This window comes from Macaca thibetana, chromosome 7 (genome assembly GCF_024542745.1).
Source record: "Macaca thibetana thibetana isolate TM-01 chromosome 7, ASM2454274v1, whole genome shotgun sequence".
In the NCBI taxonomy this organism is placed as follows: Eukaryota; Metazoa; Chordata; class Mammalia; order Primates; family Cercopithecidae; genus Macaca; species Macaca thibetana.
The window spans coordinates 118,654,747-118,676,395 of NC_065584.1; the positions used below are offsets into that span (position 1 = coordinate 118,654,747).

At 42.6% G+C, this 21,649-nt stretch overlaps 2 protein-coding genes across 7 annotated transcripts in view; one reads left to right on the forward strand and one right to left on the reverse strand.

The window, feature by feature from the left end:
- EMC4 (ER membrane protein complex subunit 4) overlaps window positions 1-8,290 on the forward strand; it is a 250,319-nt gene extending 242,029 nt beyond the window's left edge. The window contains exons 1-6 of one of the 3 annotated variants that reach the window (XM_050797580.1): window positions 2,752-2,944; window positions 3,277-3,391; window positions 5,740-5,893; window positions 6,470-6,630; window positions 7,764-7,827; window positions 8,214-8,290. In XM_050797580.1, coding sequence (XP_050653537.1) covers window positions 2,859-2,944; window positions 3,277-3,391; window positions 5,740-5,893; window positions 6,470-6,630; window positions 7,764-7,799 — 552 coding nt within the window. In that variant the 5' untranslated portion in view covers window positions 2,752-2,858 and the 3' untranslated portion in view covers window positions 7,800-7,827; window positions 8,214-8,290. Of the gene's footprint in view, window positions 1-2,751; window positions 2,945-3,276; window positions 3,392-5,739; window positions 5,894-6,469; window positions 6,631-7,763; window positions 8,145-8,213 lie in introns of those variants that run through there. The other 2 variants (XM_050797581.1, XM_050797582.1) reach the window with 2 other exon arrangements.
- Window positions 8,291-11,549: 3,259 nt separating this feature from the next.
- SLC12A6 (solute carrier family 12 member 6) overlaps window positions 11,550-21,649 on the reverse strand; it is a 102,616-nt gene continuing 92,516 nt past the window's right edge. For all 4 annotated transcript variants that reach the window (XM_050797545.1, XM_050797544.1, XM_050797546.1 and 1 more), the window contains 10 exons: window positions 20,240-20,359; window positions 19,371-19,475; window positions 18,784-18,952; window positions 17,232-17,427; window positions 16,487-16,656; window positions 15,704-15,835; window positions 15,000-15,107; window positions 14,292-14,476; window positions 13,465-13,598; window positions 11,550-12,260 (listed from right to left, as the gene is read on the reverse strand). In XM_050797545.1, coding sequence (XP_050653502.1) covers window positions 12,169-12,260; window positions 13,465-13,598; window positions 14,292-14,476; window positions 15,000-15,107; window positions 15,704-15,835; window positions 16,487-16,656; window positions 17,232-17,427; window positions 18,784-18,952; window positions 19,371-19,475; window positions 20,240-20,359 — 1,411 coding nt within the window. In that variant the 3' untranslated portion in view covers window positions 11,550-12,168. The remainder of the gene's footprint in view (window positions 12,261-13,464; window positions 13,599-14,291; window positions 14,477-14,999; window positions 15,108-15,703; window positions 15,836-16,486; window positions 16,657-17,231; window positions 17,428-18,783; window positions 18,953-19,370; window positions 19,476-20,239; window positions 20,360-21,649) is intronic.

The following is a 21,649-nucleotide window of genomic DNA, read 5'->3' on the forward strand; positions in this document are numbered from 1 at the left end:
AGATGAATATAAGGTTCATCAGAGAGAATATGGTAAAGACAAAAAGCAGAAAGGAGCAAAAAATCTATAGTTAGGTCTTCCTACAATCAGATAGATACACATTTTACGATGGGCTGGAGAGGCAAAAGACTTCCATTTCTGCCTTGTTTAAGCAGTCTGCTATGAACACGTTTTCAAAATCAGAAAACAAAGTGGAGGTGGCAATCTTCAGCCTCTCTACATCACTATCATCTTCAAGAGTCCCAACTGTTTAGTTGGCCAAGGAAGCCTTTTTCTTTTCTTTTCTTTTCTTTTTTTTTTTTTTTTTTTTTTGAGATGGAGTCTCGCTCTGTTGCCCAGGCTGGAGTGCACTGGCCGGATCTCGGCTCACTGCAAGCTCTGCCTCCCGGGTTCACGCCATTCTCCTGCCTCAGCCTCCCGAGTAGCTGGGGTTACAGGCGCCCGCCACCACGCCCGGCTAATTTTTTGTATTTTGAGTAGAGACGGGGTTTCCCTGCGTTAGCCAGGATGGTCTCGATCCCCTAACCTCGTGATCTGCCCGCCTTGGCCTCCCAAAGTGCTGGGATTGCAGACGTGAGCCACCGCACCCGGCCAAGGAAGCCTTTTTCAACTTTACCTCCCACAGCATCTCCTTCCCCCCAACTCCAGCCATATCAAATAACTTGGAGTCAAAGAAATACAAATTAAAAAATAATATAGTACCAATTCAAACTATTAAAAAAATTTTACACTGTGAAATGTAAATGGTGCCATTTTTCCTAGTGGGCATTTTAATTCTTTTTGTTGTTGTTTGCAGAGACAAGGTCTCACTATGTTGCCCAGGCTGGTCTTGAACTCCTGAGCTAAAGCAATCCTCCTGCCTCAGCCTCCCAAAGTTCTGCGATGACAGGTGTGAGCCACCATGCCTGGCTCCTAGTGGGCATTTAAAATAAAAATTCTTTAAAAACATGCATACTCTTTGATCCAGCAATTCCAATTTCACTTCTAGGACTATAACTTTAGGAAATAAAACATACAGATATGTTCACAGCAACACTGGTTATAAAAGGAAGAAAAACAGGAAACAAATGTCCAATAATAGGCTAAATTATGAAAAAGGTATACAATTCAATACAAAACCCAATCACTTTAAAGAATGACATACATTATTTAATGACATGTCATTAAAAACACATAAGTGGTGTGATTTGGCAATGATGTAACACATCATTAAAAACACCACATATCCTAGCACTTTGGGAGGCCCAGGCAGGCAGATCACCTGAGGTCGGGAGTTCGAGACCAGCCTGACCAACATGGAGAAACCCCGTCTCTATTAAAAATACAAAATTAGCTGGGCGTGGTGGCGCATGCCTGTAATCCCTGCTACTTGGGAGGTTGAGGCAGGAGAATCGCTTGAACCCTGGAGGCGGAGGTTCCAGTGAGCTGAGATCGTGCCATTGCACTCCAGCCTGGGCAACCAAAAGCAAAACTCCGTCTCAAACAAACGAACCAACCAAACACCACATATGTGGTGGGCACTAATCTCACAAGCCTTGAAAATTGGCAGATTATCCAACTTTTACATGAAAAGGCTGAAACACAATTGATTTAACTTGCCCAAGGTCATACAATTTTTAAGTGGTGAAACCAGGATTCAAAAGGAGGCCATCTGCTGGGTGCAGTGGCTCATTCATGCCTGTAATCTCGACATTTTGGGAGGCCAAGGCAGGAGAGTCACTTGAACCCAAGAGTTTGAGAGCAGCCTGGGCAACATAGCTAAACTGTCTCAAAAAAACAAAAACAAACAAAAAAACTGGGCATGGTGGCGCGCCCTGTGGTCCTAGCTCCTCGGAACGCTCAGGTGGGAAGATCGTTTGAGCCCGGGAAGTCGAGGCTGCAGTGAGCCGTGATAGCGCCACGGCACTACAGCCTCAGCAACGGAGTGAAACCCTGTCTCAAAAAAACAAAGTCAAAACAAACAAACAACAACAACAACAACAAACGCAGGCTATCTGAATACCGAGCCCATGTCCCTTTCCATGCCCACAATGTCGCCTTGCCTTTGTGCAGACTGTGGTTTAAACTGTTTACCTGGCAAGGTTACTGTGCAAGTGAAATAAAAGAAACACCGAGCTCCTGGGACACAGTAGACATTCAATACTCAGAAACTACTAAGGAACTCGCTCAAGGTCAAGCTAGGATTTAAATCCAGGATTTGAATCTTTTGTTCCAGGGAGCGCGTAGGAGGTTAAGAAGCTTTTCTTGGCTTCAATCCTTTTTTTCTTTCTTTCTTTTTTTTTTTTTGAGACGGAGTCTCACTCTGTAGCCCAGGCTGGCGTACAGTGGTGTGATCTCGGCTTACTGTAACCTCCGCCTCCCGGGTTCAAGCGATTCTCCTGCCTCAGCCTCCTAAGGAGCTGGATTACAGGCGCCCGCCACCACGCCCGGCTAATTTTTTTGTATTTTTAGTAGAGACGGGGTTTCACCATGTTAGCCAGGCTGGTGTCGAACTCCTGACCTCAGGTGATCCGCCCACCAATTCTTAACGCTGAGTCAGTAGGGACGTTCCTTCAGCCCCATGAAGTGCACCTCAGAGGTCAGGGAACATATAACAAGCACATTCAAAAAGGGAGCGCGCGGAAGCGGCTTTAGGAAGCACTAAGTCTTGCCTGCTTTTTTTTCCTCCCTGATTTTCTAAATCCAAACCGGGACTCTTCAACCCGCAACGCCGCCAATTTCCAGGGCGGAAATGACGTCTGTATTAACGCGCCGGAAGTGTGTTTGCAGAGTGCGACAAAGCGGGGAACGCCGGTGGGCCTGTTGCGGAGTACGCTTTGGAGTGAGAAGCCTCGCGGCTGTAGCACGCAGCTGTTGCCATGACGGCCCAGGGGAGTCTGGTGGCTAACCGAGGCCGGCGCTTCAAGTGGGCCATTGAGCTAAGCGGGCCTGGAGGAGGCAGCCGGTGAGGCACCTGGGCAAGCTGTACTTCCCTGTTCGTCCCAGAACTGCACCAGAGTAATAAGACCTGAGCCCTCAGGCATAACTTTGAAAAAGATGGGTGGCACACAGACATCACCTGGGGACGTAGCGGCTTTCCTGCTGTGAAGGTTTCTGTGCTCAAAGAATGCTTACATCAGTCCTGATAAGTCAAGGGACTGAGGAACACACGAGGGGGCTTGGTCTAATCTGAGTAGGTGCATCTGAAGATCTTTATTCCTGTGATTGGTAGATAAGGAAATGTGGGATAAGAAGTGTCGGAGTTTGCAGCTTTAATTTCTTGGTTTGGTTTTTTAGGGGTCGAAGTGACCGGGGCAGTGGCCAGGGAGACTCTCTCTACCCAGTCGGTTACTTGGACAAGCAAGTGCCTGATACCAGCGTGCAAGAGACAGATCGGATCCTGGTGGAGAAGGTACAGAGGTATAGATGTTACCGCAGTCCTTGGGCCAGTCCTGACTTATTCACCCATCCTCTTCTCCCAGGTGGAATTAACGTAGATAGCTCATATCCTGAATATTTGGAAACTAAACTGCTTGAAACTGGTATTTCGGTATTTTATATATCACCTACAAAAGTGCTTAACAGTTTGAAAAATAAAAGATGTTTGGAACATAAGGTGTAAGAAAGTAGGTTGAAAACTATCTTTTGGTGGCAACATCTTCCAGTTGAAGTGATCTTTTTCTATTCTAGTTCCCTTACACCACACATCCAACTGTCAGGATGTTGTTGACTTTCCTTACTACTTTTTGCTGTGTTCACCTCTCATCCCGATCCAAGCCACCATCCTTCATCTAGATTTCTGCAGTTGCCTGGCTAATTTTTGTATTTTTAGTTACAGACAGGGTATCACCATGTTTGCCAGGCTGGTCTTGAACTCCTGACCTCAGGTGATCCATCCGCCTGGGCCTCCCAAAGTGCTGGGATTACAAGCATGAGCCACCATGCTCTGCCCGGGGCTATTTATATTTCTTTCTAATTTCTGCTGTCATTTTGTTACATTTTTTCTAGGAAGTTACCGATTTCCTAAAATTTCAAATGTATTGACATAAAGTTGTTCATAATAATGATCACTTCCATATATGCAAGATCTGTGATGTTCGTTTTTTCATTCCTGATGTTGAATATTTGTCTCCTCTCCTTTTCGGCTTACCAGTATTGATTTTTTAAAAGTTATTTTCATTTATTTTTACAGGTCACTGTACCCATCACCAGTATTGATTTTATTAATCTTTTCAAAAATTCTTGGGTTTTTTTCTAGTTTCTTGAAATGGATGCTTACTTTATTTTTAGACTGCCATTACTTTTTTTCTTTTCTTTTGAGACAGTCTTGCTGTTGTCACCCAGGCTGGAATGCAATGGCATGACCTTGACTCACTGCAACTTCTGACTCCTGGGTTCAAGCAATTCTCCTACCTCAGCCTCCCGAGTAGCTGGGATTACAGGCACCTGCCACCACGCCTAGCTAAATTTTTTTGTATTTTTAGTAGAGATGGGGTTTCACCACGTTGGCCAGGTTGGTCTGAAACTCCTGACCTCAGGTAATCCACCCACCTCGGCCTCCCAAAGTGCTGGGATTACAGGCGTGAGGCACCACGCCCAGCCAGATTGCCATTACTTTTTTTTTTTTTTTTTTTTTTTGAGACGGAGTCTCGCTCTGTCACCCAGGCTGGAGTGCAGTGGCCGGATCTCAGCTCACTGCAAGCTCCGCCTCCCGGGTTCACGCCATTCTCCTGCCTCAGCCTCCCGAGTAGCTGGGACTACAGGCGCCTGCCACTTCGCCCGGCTAAGTGTTTTTTTGTATTTTTAGTAGAGATGGGGTTTCACTGTGTTAGCCAGGATGGTCTCGATCTCCTGACCTTGTGATCCGCCCGTCTCGGCCTCCCAAAGTGCTGGGATTACAGGCTTGAGCCACTGCGCCCGGCCTGCCATTACTTTTAATGGCAAAAACCGCAATTACTTTTGCAGCAACCCAATAGTATTTAAGGTTATAAATTTCTCAGAGCTGTAGCTGTGTCCCACAAGTTTTAAAATGTGGTACTTTTGCTATCATACAATTCTGTTTTCCATTATAATTTCTTCATGTATCATTGTTAATTCCCAAACATGAGATTTTCTAATTATAAAATTATTTCTAGTTTAATATCGTAGTCAAAGAATATGTTTTGTACAATTTGCATTCTTTGAGATTGACATTTTCTTCATAGCTCAGCGAGTGGTCAGGTTTTGTAAATATCTTATGCTTGAAAAGAGTGTGAACTCTGTAATTGTTGACTGCAGCATTACATGTCAGTTGGGTTTTGTTAATGTCATTCAAATCTTCTATGTCTTGATTTACCTGCTAATTCTATTATTTTTTTCTGGAACTAAATTAGTTCAATGGCTCCATTAGTTATTGACTGTGGTGTGCTAATCTCCCATTATGTGGATTTATCTATTTCTTCAGTTGTAGATAGGACATTGATAAATACAGAAGTACTAGGACAAAAGCAGGGAGATCTTTTTTCCAAAATCAGGAGAAAAAATGACATCTGGAAAACCTATAGGGAAAGGTACAACGGATGATGATGGTACTTTTATCTTTAGTAGAAGAGAAAGCCCTCCTGTGGCAACATGGAGAAGGGAAGAGGTCATAGAATTCAGGAGTCAGCTCAGTTAGAAGCAGAGAATTGGGAATTCTGTTCATGTGCTTTAGCATCAGTGATATGGCAAATGTGGGACTAAGGGTGGTGATCAGAGGGTTAAAATGTGTGTTTGTTTTAGCGCTGCTGGGACATCGCCTTGGGTCCCCTCAAACAGATTCCCATGAACCTCTTCATCATGTACATGGCAGGCAATACTATCTCCATCTTCCCTACTATGATGGTGTGTATGATGGCCTGGCGACCCATTCAGGCACTTATGGCCATTTCAGCCAGTAAGTATTCTTGAAACAATAACCCTTCCATAAGTTTGAAGAATTAAAGGCAGGCTGGGCGTGGTGGCTCACGCCTGTAGTCCCAGCACTTTGGGAGGCCAAGGTGGGTGGATCATCTGACGTCAGGAGTTCAAGACCAACCTGGCCAACATGATGAAACCTTGTCTGTACTAAAACTGCAAAAATTAGCTGGGCGTGGTGGCACACGCCTGTAATCCCAGCTGCTCGGGAGGCTGAGACAGGAGAATCACTTGAACCTGGGAGGCGGAGGGTGCAGTGAGCTGAGATCACACCACTGCACTCCAGCCTGGGCGACAGAACAAGACTCCATCTCAAAAGAAAGAAAGAAAGGCAAATTCTTAGGGACAGTTTTTGGCTAACGAGTATGTAGGGGAGTGGGGTAATGGTGGTGGCATGGAGGGGAATGTAGTGCTTACCATGGTTTTCTCTTTGCCTTTAATGGTCCTATTTGCTGTCTTACTATGGGTCTGTCTATATGAATTTAATATATGGTTGGCTTGATTCATATTGGGGGAAAGAGTTCTTTTTGTTTGACAACTTCTGTTACCCCAACAGCTTTCAAGATGTTAGAAAGTTCAAGCCAGAAGTTTCTTCAGGGTTTGGTCTATCTCATTGGGAACCTGATGGGTTTGGCGTTGGCTGTTTACAAGTGCCAGTCCATGGGACTGTTACCTACACATGCATCGGATTGGTTGGCCTTCATTGAGCCCCCTGAGGTAAGGCAAAAGAAAAGCTGAATTTTGGGTAGTTGTAGTGGACAGCGAATAGCTGTCCCTACTTGATGGTAGGGAATTAGAATTGGTATTAGAGTTTCTTTTTTTTTTTTTTTTTTTGGCCGGGGGGGGTGGGGCGGAGTCTTGCTCTGTCACCCAGGCTGGAGTGCAGTGGCATGATCTCAGCAACCTCCGCCTCCTGGGTTCAAGCAATTCTCCTGCCTCAGCCTTCCAAGTGGCTGGGATTATAGGCGCCCGCCATCACGCCCAGCTAATTTTTATGTATCTTTTAGTAGAGATGGGGTTTCACCATGTTGGCCAGGCTGGTTTTGAACTCCTGACCTCGAGTGATTTGCCTGCCTCGGCCTCCCAAAGTGCTAGGATTACGGGCGTGAGCCACTGTGCCTGGCCTAGGGTTTCTTAAAAAATAAGAGCCATTAGGAGTTTTTAAGTTGTTATTTTTATTTTTTTGAGAGGGAGTCTCACTCTGTTGCCCAGGCTGGAGTACAGTGGCGCCATCTTGGCTCACTGCAACCTCCGCCCCCTGGGTTCAAGCGATTCTCCTGCCTCAGCCTCCCTAGTAGCTGGAATTACAGGTGTCTACCACTGTACCCGGCTAATTTTTGTATTTTTAGTAGAGATGGGGTTTCACCATGTTGGCCAGGCTGGTGGTGTGCTCCTGACCTCAGGTGATCCACCCACCTCGGCTTCCCAAAGTGCTGGGATTACAGATGTGAGCCACCACGCCTGGCCAAGTTGTATTTTTGAAACAAGGTCCTGCTCTGTCAGCCAGGCTGGAGTGCAGTCGTGTGATCATGGCTCACTGCAGCCTTGACCTCCGGGCTCAAGCACTCAGTTTCTCAAGTAGCTGGGACCACAGGTTGCACCCCCGTGGCTCGCTAATTTTTGTATTTTTTGTAGAGACAGGGTTTCGCCATGTTGCCCAGGCTGGTCTTGAACTCCTGGGCTCAAGCGATCTGCCTGCCTTGGCCTTCCAAAGTGTTTAGCTAAGATTAGCTACTTCGCCTGGCCTGGAAGTTCTTTTTTAAGGATAGGCAAAATAGAGCTGTGGTTAAAGTATTAAGTAATTGATTCATTTTAACACTCATTTGCCTATTTATTCTTTCTTCTTTCAGAGAATGGAGTTCAGTGGTGGAGGACTGCTTTTGTGAACATGAGAAAGCAGCGCCTGGCCCCTATGTATTTGGGTCTTATTTACATCGTTCTTTAAGCCCTCAGCATACTCTTAAAGTAATCACTTATGTTAAAAAGAACCAAAAGGCTCTTTTCTTCATGGTGGGGTGACAGGTCCTAGAAGGACAATGTGCATATTACTACAAACACAAAGAAACTATACCACAACCCATGACTGAAAATAATGTAGAAAACTTTATTTATGTTTCCAGTACAGAGCAAAACAACAAATAAAATCATAACTATGTAAACGAGAATAATTGCTGCTAAATCAAAACTGTCGCAGCATCTCCTTTCAATAAATTAAATGGTTGAGAACAATGTGTAAAAAAAAGTTGCACAAGTTCCCTTAAATCTATTTTCCTTAATATTTCACTTCTATTTAAAACAAGCTGGGACATAAAAATTCTGTTGGAGACACTTGGGGAAGATGTGAGCAACTAATGCTGGATTCAGCTTATACATGATGGAAAGAAAAATAAACCAGACAAAAGGAGCACATAAATATGCATACAGTGTAACTGTTATTTTAATACCCACAATAAGGGATTTTTGTTAGCATGTTTGGGGGAATGAGGATTGGTGGGATTCTTGGGGCCACAGGAATCTGAGGCAACGGAAGATACATAGAGTGATCTTCCCCCTGCCGAGAGGAAACTGGCACCTGTCAAGCAGATGCTGTCAGTTCAAACTTCAGCTTTTAAGATAGCTATTCAAGGCAGAAGGTCAGCAGGAGGATGTGTATTTCTAATCTGCCCTGGTAAAGTCATAGGTAAGACTCAAAAGCAGGATCTTACTCAAAAGGCAGGTATTTCCTGCCTTCTGTCTTGAAACAGCCCCTTCCCCTAAGGTGCATTCTCTCAAGTCTTCAGTATTGCTTTATTTGCAGTGATTTTTAAAAGAGATGAGAGACTTTGGAGACAACATAAGCAACACATATAGACATGAAGTGCTCTAGACAGAGATGAATATAAATCTGGCCTGATAACCAGTTTTCCGTGTAACAGTGATTTTGTGTTTCAGGGGCTGAAGTAGTGGTTATATTAATAGCCACCAATTCCCTTATCCCTTTAAAAGATTTTTACAGTTCTCCAGCCACAAACAGCACTTCTAAAACCAACTTTATTTTCTGCCCATAATTTGTTCTACATGGAAAAAAAAAATTACTTTGGCCAGGGGCGTGTGTAAATGTGGCAGAATTCCTAGGTAGGCTGACCTTTACAGTATGGGCCTTTAAGATACAGGATCCTGGTCAGGCGCGGTGGCTCACGCCTATAATCCCAGCACTTTGGGAGGCCAAGGCAGGCAGATCACCTGAGGTTGGGAGTTCGAGACCAGCCTGACCAACATGGAGAAACCCCATCTCTACTGAAAATACAAAATTAGCCGGGCGTGGTAGCACATGCCTGTAATCCCAACTACTCAGGAGGCTGAGGCAGGAGAATCGATTGAACCCAGGAGGCAGAGGTTACGGTGAGCCAAGATTGTGCCATTGCACTCAGCCTGGGCAACAAGAGCAAAAGTCCGTCTCGGGAGGGGAGGGAATAAAAAAAAGGTACTGGATCCTGCAGGACATGACTCACTACTGTTAACTAAGCAATGGAGTGTTGCAGTGGGAGTTGTAAACAATGCTTCTACCATCTGTGGAAGGAACAGAAAAAACGACGTAAGATTCTATCTGCTTTGCCATCCTGAGTGGGCCTGGAGGTTGAAGAAAGCAGGAGCAAATCAAAATTACTCAAATTTTTTTTTTTTTTTTTTGAGACCAAGACTTGCTCTGTTGCCCAGGCTGAAGTGCAGTGGCGCGATCTCGGCTCACTGCAAGCTCCACCTCCCGGGTTCATGCCATTCTCCTGCCTCAGCCTCTCGAGTAGTTGGGACTACAGGTGCCCGCCACCATGCCCGGCTAATTTTTTTGTATTTTTAGTAGAGACAGGGTTTCACCGTGTTAGCCAGGATGGTCTCGATCTCCTGACCTCGTGATCCACCCGCCTCAGCCTCCCAAAGTTGCTGGGATTACAGGCGTGAGCCACCGCGCCCAGCCCAAAATTACTCAATTTCTTAAGCTATACTGAAGGGTTTTCTCTGTCCTTACAGGTCAAATGAATAATTTCTGACACCTAGATCAGCTTGCTCCATGTCCTATTGAGTAATCAAAGAACAGTGGCACTATTTGTGACTAATAAATTGAAATTCAAAAACAGCCATGAATACAGGCAAGAAAAGTTTCTCTAAATACCTATTCGGTAAAAGAAATGAAGATTTCACATATTTGAAAGTACTGCTCAGCCAACCACATGAGTAGTTTCCCTATGCTTGTAAGCCAGATGTTGTTTGATCAGTAAATTAGTAAATAAAAAGCTAAGCTTACACAAGTATTTCCTTGGCACACTGAACTTTCTTTTTTCTTTTTCAGACATATCAATCACTCTGTTACCCAGGCTGGCGTGCAGTGGTGCAATCCTGGCTCACTGCAACCTCCGCCTCCTGGGTTCAAACGATTCTCCTGCCTTAGCCTTCCGTGTTGCTGGGATCACAGGCATGCGCCACCATGCCCGGCTGATTTTTGTATTTTTCGTAGAGACAGGTTTTCACCATATTGGCCAGGCTGGTCTCGAACTCCTGACCTCAAGTGATTCACCTGCCTCGGCCTCCCAAAGTGCTGGGATTACAGGTGTGAGCCATGGCACCTGGCCTGAAGTTTCTGAAAACAAATAGAAGGCTTGGCTTGGTTAATCTTAGTTCAGAGCCAAGTTCATGTAGTCAGAATGAAAAATAAAATTGAAAGAAAAAGGGGGCCGGGCGCGGTGGCTCAAGCCTGTAATCCCAGCACTTTGGGAGGCCGAGACGGGCGGATCACGAGGTCAGGAGATCGAAACCATCCTGGCTAACACGGTGAAACCCCGTCTCTATTAAGAAATACAAAAAACTAGCCGGGCGAGGTGGCAGGCGCCTGTAGTCCCAGCTACTCGGGAGGCTGAGGCCGGAGAATGGCGTGAACCCGGGAGGCGGAGCTTGCAGTGAGCTGAGATCCGGCCACTGCACTCCAGCCTGGGCGACAGAGCGAGACTGCGTCTCAAAAAAAAAAAAAAAAAAAAAAAAAGGGGAAAATGCTTATACTTGGCATTAAGGTGAATGCCTCAAGTCTTAACTACAGCTTTGTAGATGAGGCAAAAGATTTCTTAGTGGTAAAATTTCTTCAACAGGTCAATGCCAATGTGTATGCCATTTTAGCACAGTAGGTAAGGAGAGTAGCCGCTCAGTAACGTTGGCACCAAGGAAAGAGTATGGCTCTAGAACTTCCAATTCCACTGCTAGATATGCCCTTTAAAAGATGGCCCAGTGCTTTCAGGGAAGGATGTTTAGCCAGTTTTCCTAGTACTTGTTCCTTAAGATTTTTTGACCTGTGCTTAATAAGAGGGCATAAAAAAAGGCGCGGGGGTGGATGCAGTGGGGAGAAGAACCTGTTGGTTAATGTGCACCATGACCTGCATTTCTTAGATAACAGCTTGTATGTTTTGTCCACGTTGCATAGAGAATCACAGACTATTTCAGTAAATGTTAATAGCTTCCTTTTGGAGTTCTCTTAGTTTGGCCATTTGAAAAGAACCTGAAAGAAGTAATTTTTACCTTACCAAAAACAATTTCCATGGTAACATTGCCTGTGTTACAATGACAGAATGGGTTTTGAGTTAAGAGAAATAGTTGAAGTATACACTGACACGGTATGGATACTTAAATCTGGTATTTTGGGGGAATGTTTTCGAAGAAGTAGAGGCTATAGCCATGTTTCAAGTTGGTATCCTAATATAAAGTTAGAGCAGTGGGTATACTAAAGAAATATAGCTAAAAAATGTTTGCATCTTGGCTTGCCAAGGATAATAGGTCTAAATATACTTGACCATAAATTCTTTAGTAAGGTGAAGCTGTCTCTAGTTGTTATCCCCACGGTGTCATCATTGGACCACGACTTCTGAGATTCATCTTTAATGCTGAATATTTACTTGACTTGCTTTTTTTCTTCAGTTGAATTTCTGGTATCCCTTTTACCAATTCATTTATTGGCTCAGCTTGTTAATTCTAATTTGCCTTTGATTGCTCAGATGTGGCTCATAAGACTTGAACATTGTTCTGAGTTGAGGGAATATTTGCTTTTTCTGTAAGGACTGCAGATCAGATGGGAGCTCTTTTACACAGGTACTTGAGGCTCAGCTCATCAAGAGTTCAGTATGATGTGTACAGAACATAGGCTTCTAGTTGAGTAGGAGTGGTAGTAATGAGCTGGCACTTCCATGGAGGATGTAGGCCTTTTAAGAAAACAGGCCAAGCACAGTCATTCAGAGTAGGTTATGAATAAATGGTGATCACTTCACTGCCACCACCCCGGACAAGTAGGACTCGCTCTAGTCCCTCGGTAAGCACCTCTAGGAACTCCATGTCTTCAAAACTTGTCAAGGAGACAGGCAAAAGAAGAGCACAAACTTACAATCTGGCATCATCATAATCTGAGGTTATCTGATCATAGAGCTACAAAATTAGCTGCTTAATTATTATATATTCAGAAAAGTCTGAACTTTGAATTTAACCCTGTGCAGAAGTAACCAGGGATCCAGTCCTTTTGCATATATAATACAAGACTCCCATTTGTGTTAACTTTAAAAATGGGAAAACCTACAAGTGTTATTCTAAGTAAGATAAAAATGATGAAAGAAGAAAAAAAGCCACAATAGGGCAGCTAACAAGGTTCCTACAGAGAACCCAAGTAATTTCTAAGTGAAGCTGCTCAAGTCAGATTTTTCTGCCAGTTCGATTTGTCTTTTTCTTTTTAAACCTTTTTTTTTTTTTTTTTTTTTTTGAGACAGAATTTCCTCTGTTGCCCAGGCTGGAGTGCAATGGTGCGATCTTGGCTCACTGCAACCTTCGCCTCCTGGTTCAAGTGATTCTCCTGCCTCAGCCTCCCAAGTGGCCGGGATTACAGGCACCCGCTACCACACCCAGCTAACTTTTGTATTTTTAGTAGAGACAGGGTTTCACCATGTTGGCCAGCTTGGTCTTGAACTCCTGACCTCAGGTGATCCACCCGCCTCAGCCTCCCAAAGTGCTGGGACTACAGGCGTGAGCCACCACACCCGGCCTAAACCTCTTTTTCTTAATGGCACTGGTGGGAATAAACTAATTTATGTGTCAGTGCTGAAGGGTTTCCCTTATCCCCGGAGTCCTGCGATGAAGGTATGAGGAAGAATACCTATCTCTTTTCCCTCAGTTAAAGGAGGTTCTATCTCAGCTTCTCCCCTAACTCTATCCAAAAGAAAAAGGCTTTGCAAAGCAGGTAGAACCTAAAAAGGAGAAAGGATGTGGGTACGCTGTCTGTAGGATTGTCAGGAAGGGTTTTATACACTGAATATTCGATGTCATGTTGCAAATACACCACCTGAAACGTCTTTTAGAACTGAATTATATTTGCCCCAACTCCCCTAAAAGAGATTCGTCTTATAACTTTGTAAAAATCTTTGCCTAAGACTTTTAAGTCTTCCTTCCTTAAAGAGGGAAAGTGGGGCATAGACAATGACTTTTATTGTTACCTAGTTAGAAAGAGGATAAGGAGATCTTCCCTACTGGAAGCCCCACTCTTGGAAAGGATACAGTTTTCATCACCCTCAGGGTTTCGGGGTGGCCCTGGCATATTCAATAAAACCAGCTTTGCTTCATGGGACTTGTTAACTATAACCTCGTTGAGTTTCACTGCTGTATGCATCCGCCTCACATTGGACTGGTCCCTGAGTGGGAAGAAATAAAGGTTGTTAAGGTAAAAAGAAAACTAACTAAATAGTCAACGTTAAAAACTTGAGATCCAGAGCTTTTTCACTCGACTATGGGTCATCTGATAAAATGATTTCTTTTTTCTTTTTTTGAGAGGGAGTTTAGCTCATGTCACTCAGGCTGGAGTGCAATGGCGCAATCTCGGCTCACTGCAACCTCTGCCTCCCAGGTTCAAGCAATTTTCCTGCCTCAGCCTCCTGAGTAACTGGGATGACAGGCGCCCATCACCATGCCCGGCTAATTTTTTTTGTATTTTTAGTAGAGACAGGGTTTCACCATGCTGGACAGGCTGGTCTCGAACTCCTGACCTCAGGTAATCCACCTGCCTCTGCCTCCCAAAGTGCTGGGATTACAGGCCTGAGCCACTGCGCCTGGCCTAAAATGATTTCTTTATGATACTAATGTCTGGGTTTTCTCATTCTCTGTTTGCTTATTTTATAGTAAGAACACAGTATGGAGGTGAACTAAGGATAGAAGGGATGGTTAGCTTGTGTACCGTATTCATTGGGAGCCAGTATGAATAGGCAAACAATAATGAGGTGGTTAGATTCAGGGTTAAATGAACAGACTCCATCCTGTGTGTCCAGGCAGTCACATTTGTGCCACTGGTTAGGTTATTTTGTGATAAACTTGGGAGTGGGAAAACTTACGGACGCATGTTAAGCAGGTCCTGGAATCCTTCCATTGACTTGGCTTTTTGTCCCCGGGATGCCATGTACTTATCTTTTGTCCAAGTCATGTGCACCTTCTCCTGATAGGTTTCTGTCTCTTCATCCTCATCAGAGCCAATGCTGGTCAATCGTAGCATTGAGTTTCGGTCTTTCACCAACTGTGCCTGAGGAAGAAGGTCCACCACAAGTTATTCTACCAAATTTTCTCTCATGCTTCATCTTTGGTTATTTTGAACTAATAATGGGTTATAGTGGAATAACTGACAGTGAGAAGGAAAGAATTTGTCATCTTGTGAAAACAATATAGTATCATCCCTTTATTTTTATTTTTATTTTTTTTGGGGGTTTGAGATGGAGTCTTGCTCTGTCACCCAGGCTGGAGTGCAGTGGCGCGATCTTGGCTCACTGCAACCTCCGCCTCCCGGGTTTAAGCAATTCTCTGCCTCAGCTTCCTGAATAGCTGGGATTACAGGCACGTGCCACCATGCCCGGCTAATTTTTGTACTTTAGTAGAGACGGGGTTTCACCATCTTGGCTGGTTGTGAACTCCTGACCTCTTGATCTACCCGCCTCAGCCTCCCAAAGTGCTGGGATTACAGGCGTGAGTCACCGTGCCCAGCCCAGTATCATCCCTTTCAGTGACAGACTTCAGAGAGCCCGGATTGGATTGATGCAGTAAGGTCTCACCTCTCTGTCCCGCTCTGTTTTGGAGAGCCGCATGTGCCGGAGCATCTGGGACCTCTGCTCCATCATTAAAGTGCGCTCATAAGTATATGCTGATATATCACTGTCATGCTGCCACAGACATCACACAAAGGGGGCCAAAAGCACAAAGGACAAAGAAGGATGAACCATACATTTTTATTTCCAGTCACTAAATTAAACCAGGGAAAGCATGACAATATTAACCTATGTTTCACCCCTATTTTGTTTAGTCATTGAGCTACATAAATGTTTTTGTGATTGTAGATAAAATCCAGAGGCCCTGAGAGTCTTTTCCATAATCTAACCAAGACATGTGTTGCCTTGAAACACAAAATACAAACTCTAGTCTCTTTTTAATACTGTTAGATTTTTTTTTAAGCCATGTGTGATTTTAAGCTGACTTTATGAATTAAAATTTCATAAAACTATATTAAGCAGATGAGAATCTGGCAGAAATATAAGGGCTGTGTGATAAACAAGAAAGCAAAACCAAAAAGTAACATCAAACATGCATCACATATACATTCTACTTAGGGCAACAAATTAGGTTTTTTTTTTTGTTTTTGGCACTAGGGGATTAATCCATATTTAGAGCTGAAAAATTTCCCAAACCAGAAAAGATTCAAGGACGACAGGGAGAGGAATGGGGGAATGAACCTCTTGTATCTCAAACTCAGCTTTCTCACCATCTCCACCACTTCTACCTCCGCCTCAATGCGCAAGTGATACAGGAAGGTGGCTAGGTCCTTCTTCATTTGGATACTGTTGTCTTCTAATTGGGCTACTGTGAAGATCCGTATGCTGCACTTTCGCCACACCTGAGAGAGTGACATACACATGTGGAAAATTAGAAAGACATAAGACATTGTGGTCTAGAAGAATCTTGCTATATGTAGTATGAGGCTATTTGTTCCTAGCTTCCTACTTGCCATGTTATTGTATTAGGGCAAAAGATTGACTAAACACCACATTTAATACAGTTTTAAGGAGTCCTTAATTTCATAACAAGAAAACACTGGCAAAAGAAAAGATGGCTCACGATATGTTAAGAGGGTGCTTTATTCAGATAGTACATCAATGACAACATGCAGACTATATATTTACTATTTTAAATTTCATTTAATTAGTTTTACCACGGAATGAGCGCATATATGTGTGCAATACACACACATACATATACCTTAAGTTTCCAGTATTTTTTTAAAAAAGATGTGTTCACCTGTTGTTGTTTTCCCCAAGGGCTCATATGGAACTTTATTAATTGGCTGAATTTCACTTGGAGATAAGTAGGTATCAAATACAAAGACAATTATTTCTCTTAAGGTTGAAAGTGGGATCATAGGAAAGCCTAGAATAACTTCCAACTCTTCTGATTCTAAACCCCAACACTATACAATCAGAGAAAGAATTTGTCTGGCGAACCAGGACACAAGGGAGAAAGACTTGCAAAGAAAAGTTGTCTCAAATACCTTGTGCTGTTTCAGCAGGAATGGTAGTAGCATGAGCATCCCCCCATCATGCACAATCCACCACACATCAATGTTGCCCTCAGAAAATTGCTCCACATTGCTGGGAAAGAAGGAGATGTTTTTAGCCACCAGCAGTGCGAGATGGGCAGCAGTTGTCACTCGAACTGTGCCTAGGGAGAAAAAAGAATAAGCAGAGAAGAATCCTTAGGCTTGCCTTGCTTCCTAGCATGTCAGGAAAGCAAGGAAATGCTCTCTTCACACTTCTTTGAGCAAGGGGTCCTATTTACTTAGATTCTATCTCATTACATAAGAAAAATCATTGTGAAAAATCTGAATAGCTAACAGAATTAGACTGAGAACCACAGTTTATGTTACAGGGTATATTCTGATTACTACATTTCTAAGGGGGGATATGTGAATTTGGGAGATGATGATGCTGAAGAACAATTCTTCCAATTTCTGTGAGAACATCAATATGGAAAATCACAAATGAAAACATGGCAATTTTGGAGATAATTCCTAGCACAAGACTTGACAGAAATAAATAATTCATGAACATGATGTGAAGCTGAAGGGGACAGGTAGAATCTGGTATTACTACCAGGCTACTAGTAGTTTTTCAGGTTGCCTTATAAGACTATGCTTCAGCAATGGCATAATCTCTTTTAGGAGGCTGGGGGTGACAGAGATTTAACTATATCCCCTCGACTCAGGCCCTTAGGTTTGTATGAGAAATGGTTAGTACCAATAAAAGTCTTCCAAGCGCGGGCATCTTCACTTTGACGCCAGCCATTAGGCCAGCCCATCACCACTGTGTTGTGCTTCATGCCCCCAAGGCCACATGACTGGATAAGGTGGGAAATGCCCTCTCTCAGCTTGGCGGCCACCACCAGCTGGCAGAATCCTTTTACCTTCTCTGCCTCCATTAGGTGCTTTATGGTCTGAAAGAGACACAGGACCGCAACACTGAAGTGGTTCACTCTGGACCTTTTAACCCATTATTCCTTCTCCGTATTATATCCCCTACCTTTTTCCAAAGTCTTCATAAATCTGTATCGTCTACAGAAAAGTCCAAAAAGTTAAAATTATCCCAAAGGAATTTCATGATCTTTTATTTCACTTTCTAAGTGCTTACTACATATTTTTGCCTCTGTAGCTGGTTGTCTACATGTAGTTTCTCTGCTTTTTCCTCTGTTCTGCTTTTGTTCCTTTGCACCATACCAAAAAACTGGGAACAGGGATCTCTACAAAGTGAATATTCAACATTCTTTCCCAGTTGACCAGGGTGATTCACTAGTGTGAACAAGATCTCCTTCCTGCCTCAGCCCCAGTCATGCCCTGACTCATCTTACCAGAAACTCAATATGATGATTCAGTTTCACTTTAGAATTTTCTCAGGTATGTTTTCTTTTTTGCTTCTCCCATTCCCATATGCTTTTTGACATTTTAATGGTGATTATTCATGACACTTGTATTTGCATTACTCTTCCTTTAGTCAAACCAATTTGGAGATATCATCGCATTTACTCTTACTCCACCCTCTCGGTGGGAAAAGGAAGGGAATAACGGTACGGAAAATGGAATGACTTTTGCAAAGGCACAGATTAAATCAGTGATGTGGCTGACAACTAGGATCTCATGATTTTCAATCCTGGGTACCTTTTATTAATTTTTACCATCATTCTGGAGTAATGTTTCTTCAGCATTTCTAGTGTTTAGGATTTCAAAGTATTCCAAAATGAAATCCAGTAAGACTTTTGAAATGCCATCGAACACACTGAACACAATGGCATTTCAAAAACAACAGGATTAGTTCTATCATATATAATAAATATTAGAGTGAAAACAACTTCCTTGTTAAAGTAGAACTTTAATGTTCAGTACAGCTAACCAGAAGTGGCAAAGGAATCTTGCTCATGATGCCACATAGATTGAAGAGGAAGAAAATTTGGTCATTACTCGTTGCCACAAGATTGAGAGGAACCCTCTCCATAGTTCAAGGGATCAATTTACTTACATGACTTTTCTCAGTGCTTAATGTTTAGAGTATATTTGAAAATAATGTTTAGATTTAATCATCTTATAATTTAGTAATGCTTTAAATGGGAAGAAAGAATAAATAACTATTTTCTGGCTCATCTTATTATTTGGGAGAAAGTGTCTGTTCAAAGGTCAGCACTAAGTGAGAAACCTCCTAGATCACTCAGGAACAAGATTCAAGTAGAAGTTTGAGGTCTTACTACTTAACATCACAAAGCTGTAAGCTGAGTTCCAATACATCAAAGTCTGACTCTTACCTGCTCAGCAGCTAAAGCTTCACCGTAGTTCTCTAGAAAGTTCCCCACGATGACAGAGCCCACAATAGTGAGACCTTTTCCTGCTTTGAGCTGTGAGGCAAAGGTGAGGAGGCGAGGATGCTTGACATGTAAGTCTTCATCTAGTTTCAGTAATACAAGCAACTGAGGCCTGTGAAGAGGTTGGTGGGGGTTGGAGGGGAGGAGAAAACATTTTGGGTTTGGGGAAAAGAATGACAGACTCCACCCTGTAATTCAGGAGATTTGTATGAAACAGGTAATTTGACAGAAGGAAGAAATCACAGGAAATGACAGGATGAGGGTATTAGTTTGAACGCTCCCAGTACTATCTCAAGTTGATCAGTCTTCAAGGAAGAATAATAAATTGTGAAGAATAATAAATTGTAGAAATCTTGCTCATAAGTGACATGAAGAAAAGGGAATAAAAAAATTAAGGATTTAGAATAGTTCAAAAGAGGTCCATTATACCATTTCCTTGAGCCACATGGTTTCCTTATCCTGTAATCAACAAAGCACATATTTTTGTGTGTTAACTATGTGCCAAATACCGCTAGTGTTGATTTCTTTACCTCCAGTTTTTAGTGTGTGGAGGTCCCTCCTCCAACCGAAGCAAAGCAAACCGGGCTGCACTGAGGGACAGCCCACGGATACCATCACCCCATTCTTTCTCCGCTCTGTGAGAAAAAGAAAAGAGCAGAGACAAATTTAAACTATAGTAAGTATACTTTTAAAAACTAAAGTTTTTTTCTGAATCTAAAAATCACACATGTGCAAGGTAGAAGATTAAAGCTCAGATTAATGATTTACATAATGTTCTTTACTAATACAATGAACCCGATGTAGGCAGATCAACAGCACCAACAGACTGCACTGCACAAACAGTTCAGAATAAAGCCTGAAGGGGTCACTCATTCAGTCCTTCTACCTAATTGTTCAAAACAATAATGTAAAAGAGCAATTTAGATTAGAAAATTATAACAGACCTGGAGTTTAAGTTACTTTGAAAATAATGCAGAGAAAGTAAAGTTCAATGTGATCTTCTGAATAAGAATGTTACTTCGTCCTCATTTTTGAAAGCTGTAAGTCTTAGTAGTTACAAAGTTGTTCAGAACTAATTTCTTTTTCATTTCAGAGACAATCCCTTGACTGAAGAGATAAGCAAAAATATTTATATTTGTGTTATACTTTGTTTAGTACTAATCATTATTATTTGGATATGTCCTTTGTTATTTTCCATTGATCCATTCATAGTTTCTCAATGGATTTCCCTTGTGATGAAAAGCTTGCATCAGTAAGACGGTTAGAGAATTAGGGGTACAAAATATAGTTATGAAAATGAAGTTACCTGGGTCCTTAATGTATTTTCACTGAACTGGCTCTAACCAAACTAGCTAGTCTTGCTACTTTTAGCAGTGATCAAGATTAAATCCACACTCACCCTTGGTACTCAATGTACTTGTAGATCATACCAGCTATTACCATGGCTACAATGGCATAATACCAGGAAGAAATGAACATCAGAGCCAGACAGATACTCATTCCCATGAAAGAAAGGGCCCTAGAAAATTAAAAACAAATACAAAAAAGTATCTTTTAAAGTAGCTGAAAAAGAAGCTTATGTTAGAGGTGCTTCTCAAACTATCTGTAGTGAGGGATTATTTTTTTAAAACTTTGAAACTATTATAACTTTTATAAAATGCAATGAAAATGAATTATTCAAAAAATCATCACATGCCTGGATGCTGTAGCAATGTCACACTGCCACAAAAGTTTCTAAATGCTTATTCTCAGTTCTACAGTTGTCTTATCATGAAACAGTCAGTAGATGTGCACTAAATCCCAAACTGTCCTTTGCAACAGACCAGCTGCTGTTATGTTTCCAACTGCTGGAAAACTATGTAAATAACAACACTATCAGTCACCTGCAGTTATGAGGACAATTAATACTTACTTGGCAAAGCCAGGATGGGACACACAGCCAGAAATGTTAATAACTCTAGGATCTTTTGAAAATTTTCATATAAATATTTCTAAAAAGTTTATAAACATTTATTAGCATAACTGCAGAACTCACTGAGAAAAATTATTTTTGGGCTAGGTGTGGTGGCTCACGGCTGTAATCCCAGCACTTTGGGAGGCCGAGGCAGGCGGATCATGAGGTCAGGAGATCGAGACCATCCTGGCTAACACGGTGAAACTCTGTCTCTACTAAAAATACAAAAACTTAGCCGGGAATGGTGGTGGGCGCCTGTAGTCCCAGCTACTCAGGAGGCTGAGGCAAGAGAATGGCGTGAGCCCAGGAGGCGGAGCTTGAAGTGAGCCGAGATCGCACCACTGTACTCCAGCCTGGGCATCAGAGCGAAACTCTGTCTCAAAAAAAAAAAAAAAGAAAAAGAAAAATTATTTTTGGACTGTACATAAGAGAAACCTGGCAGACGGTAATGAATTAATTGCTTGTTTTGACCACACAAATTAGGTAGACAACCATATTTACTTAAGTTTTTCTGTGTACAGAATGAACTTCTTAGCTCTGTGATAAATTTTTAAGAATGAATAGGAGTGTTAATTTGGAGAAAACTAGGATGTAATGAAAATATAGGGTAAAGAGAAAGAGAAAAATAGAGGCAAGATAGCAACAAACAAAGTTTATACAGAACCTTTTTTTTTTTTTTTTTTTTTGAGACGGAGTTTCCCTCTTGTTGCCCAGGCTGCAGTGCAATGGTGCAATCTCGGCTCACTGCAACCCCTGCCTCCCGAGTCCAAATGATTCTCCTACCTCAGCCTCTCGAGTAACTGGGATTACAGGCATATGCCACCACGCCCGGCTACCTTTGTATTTTTAATAGAG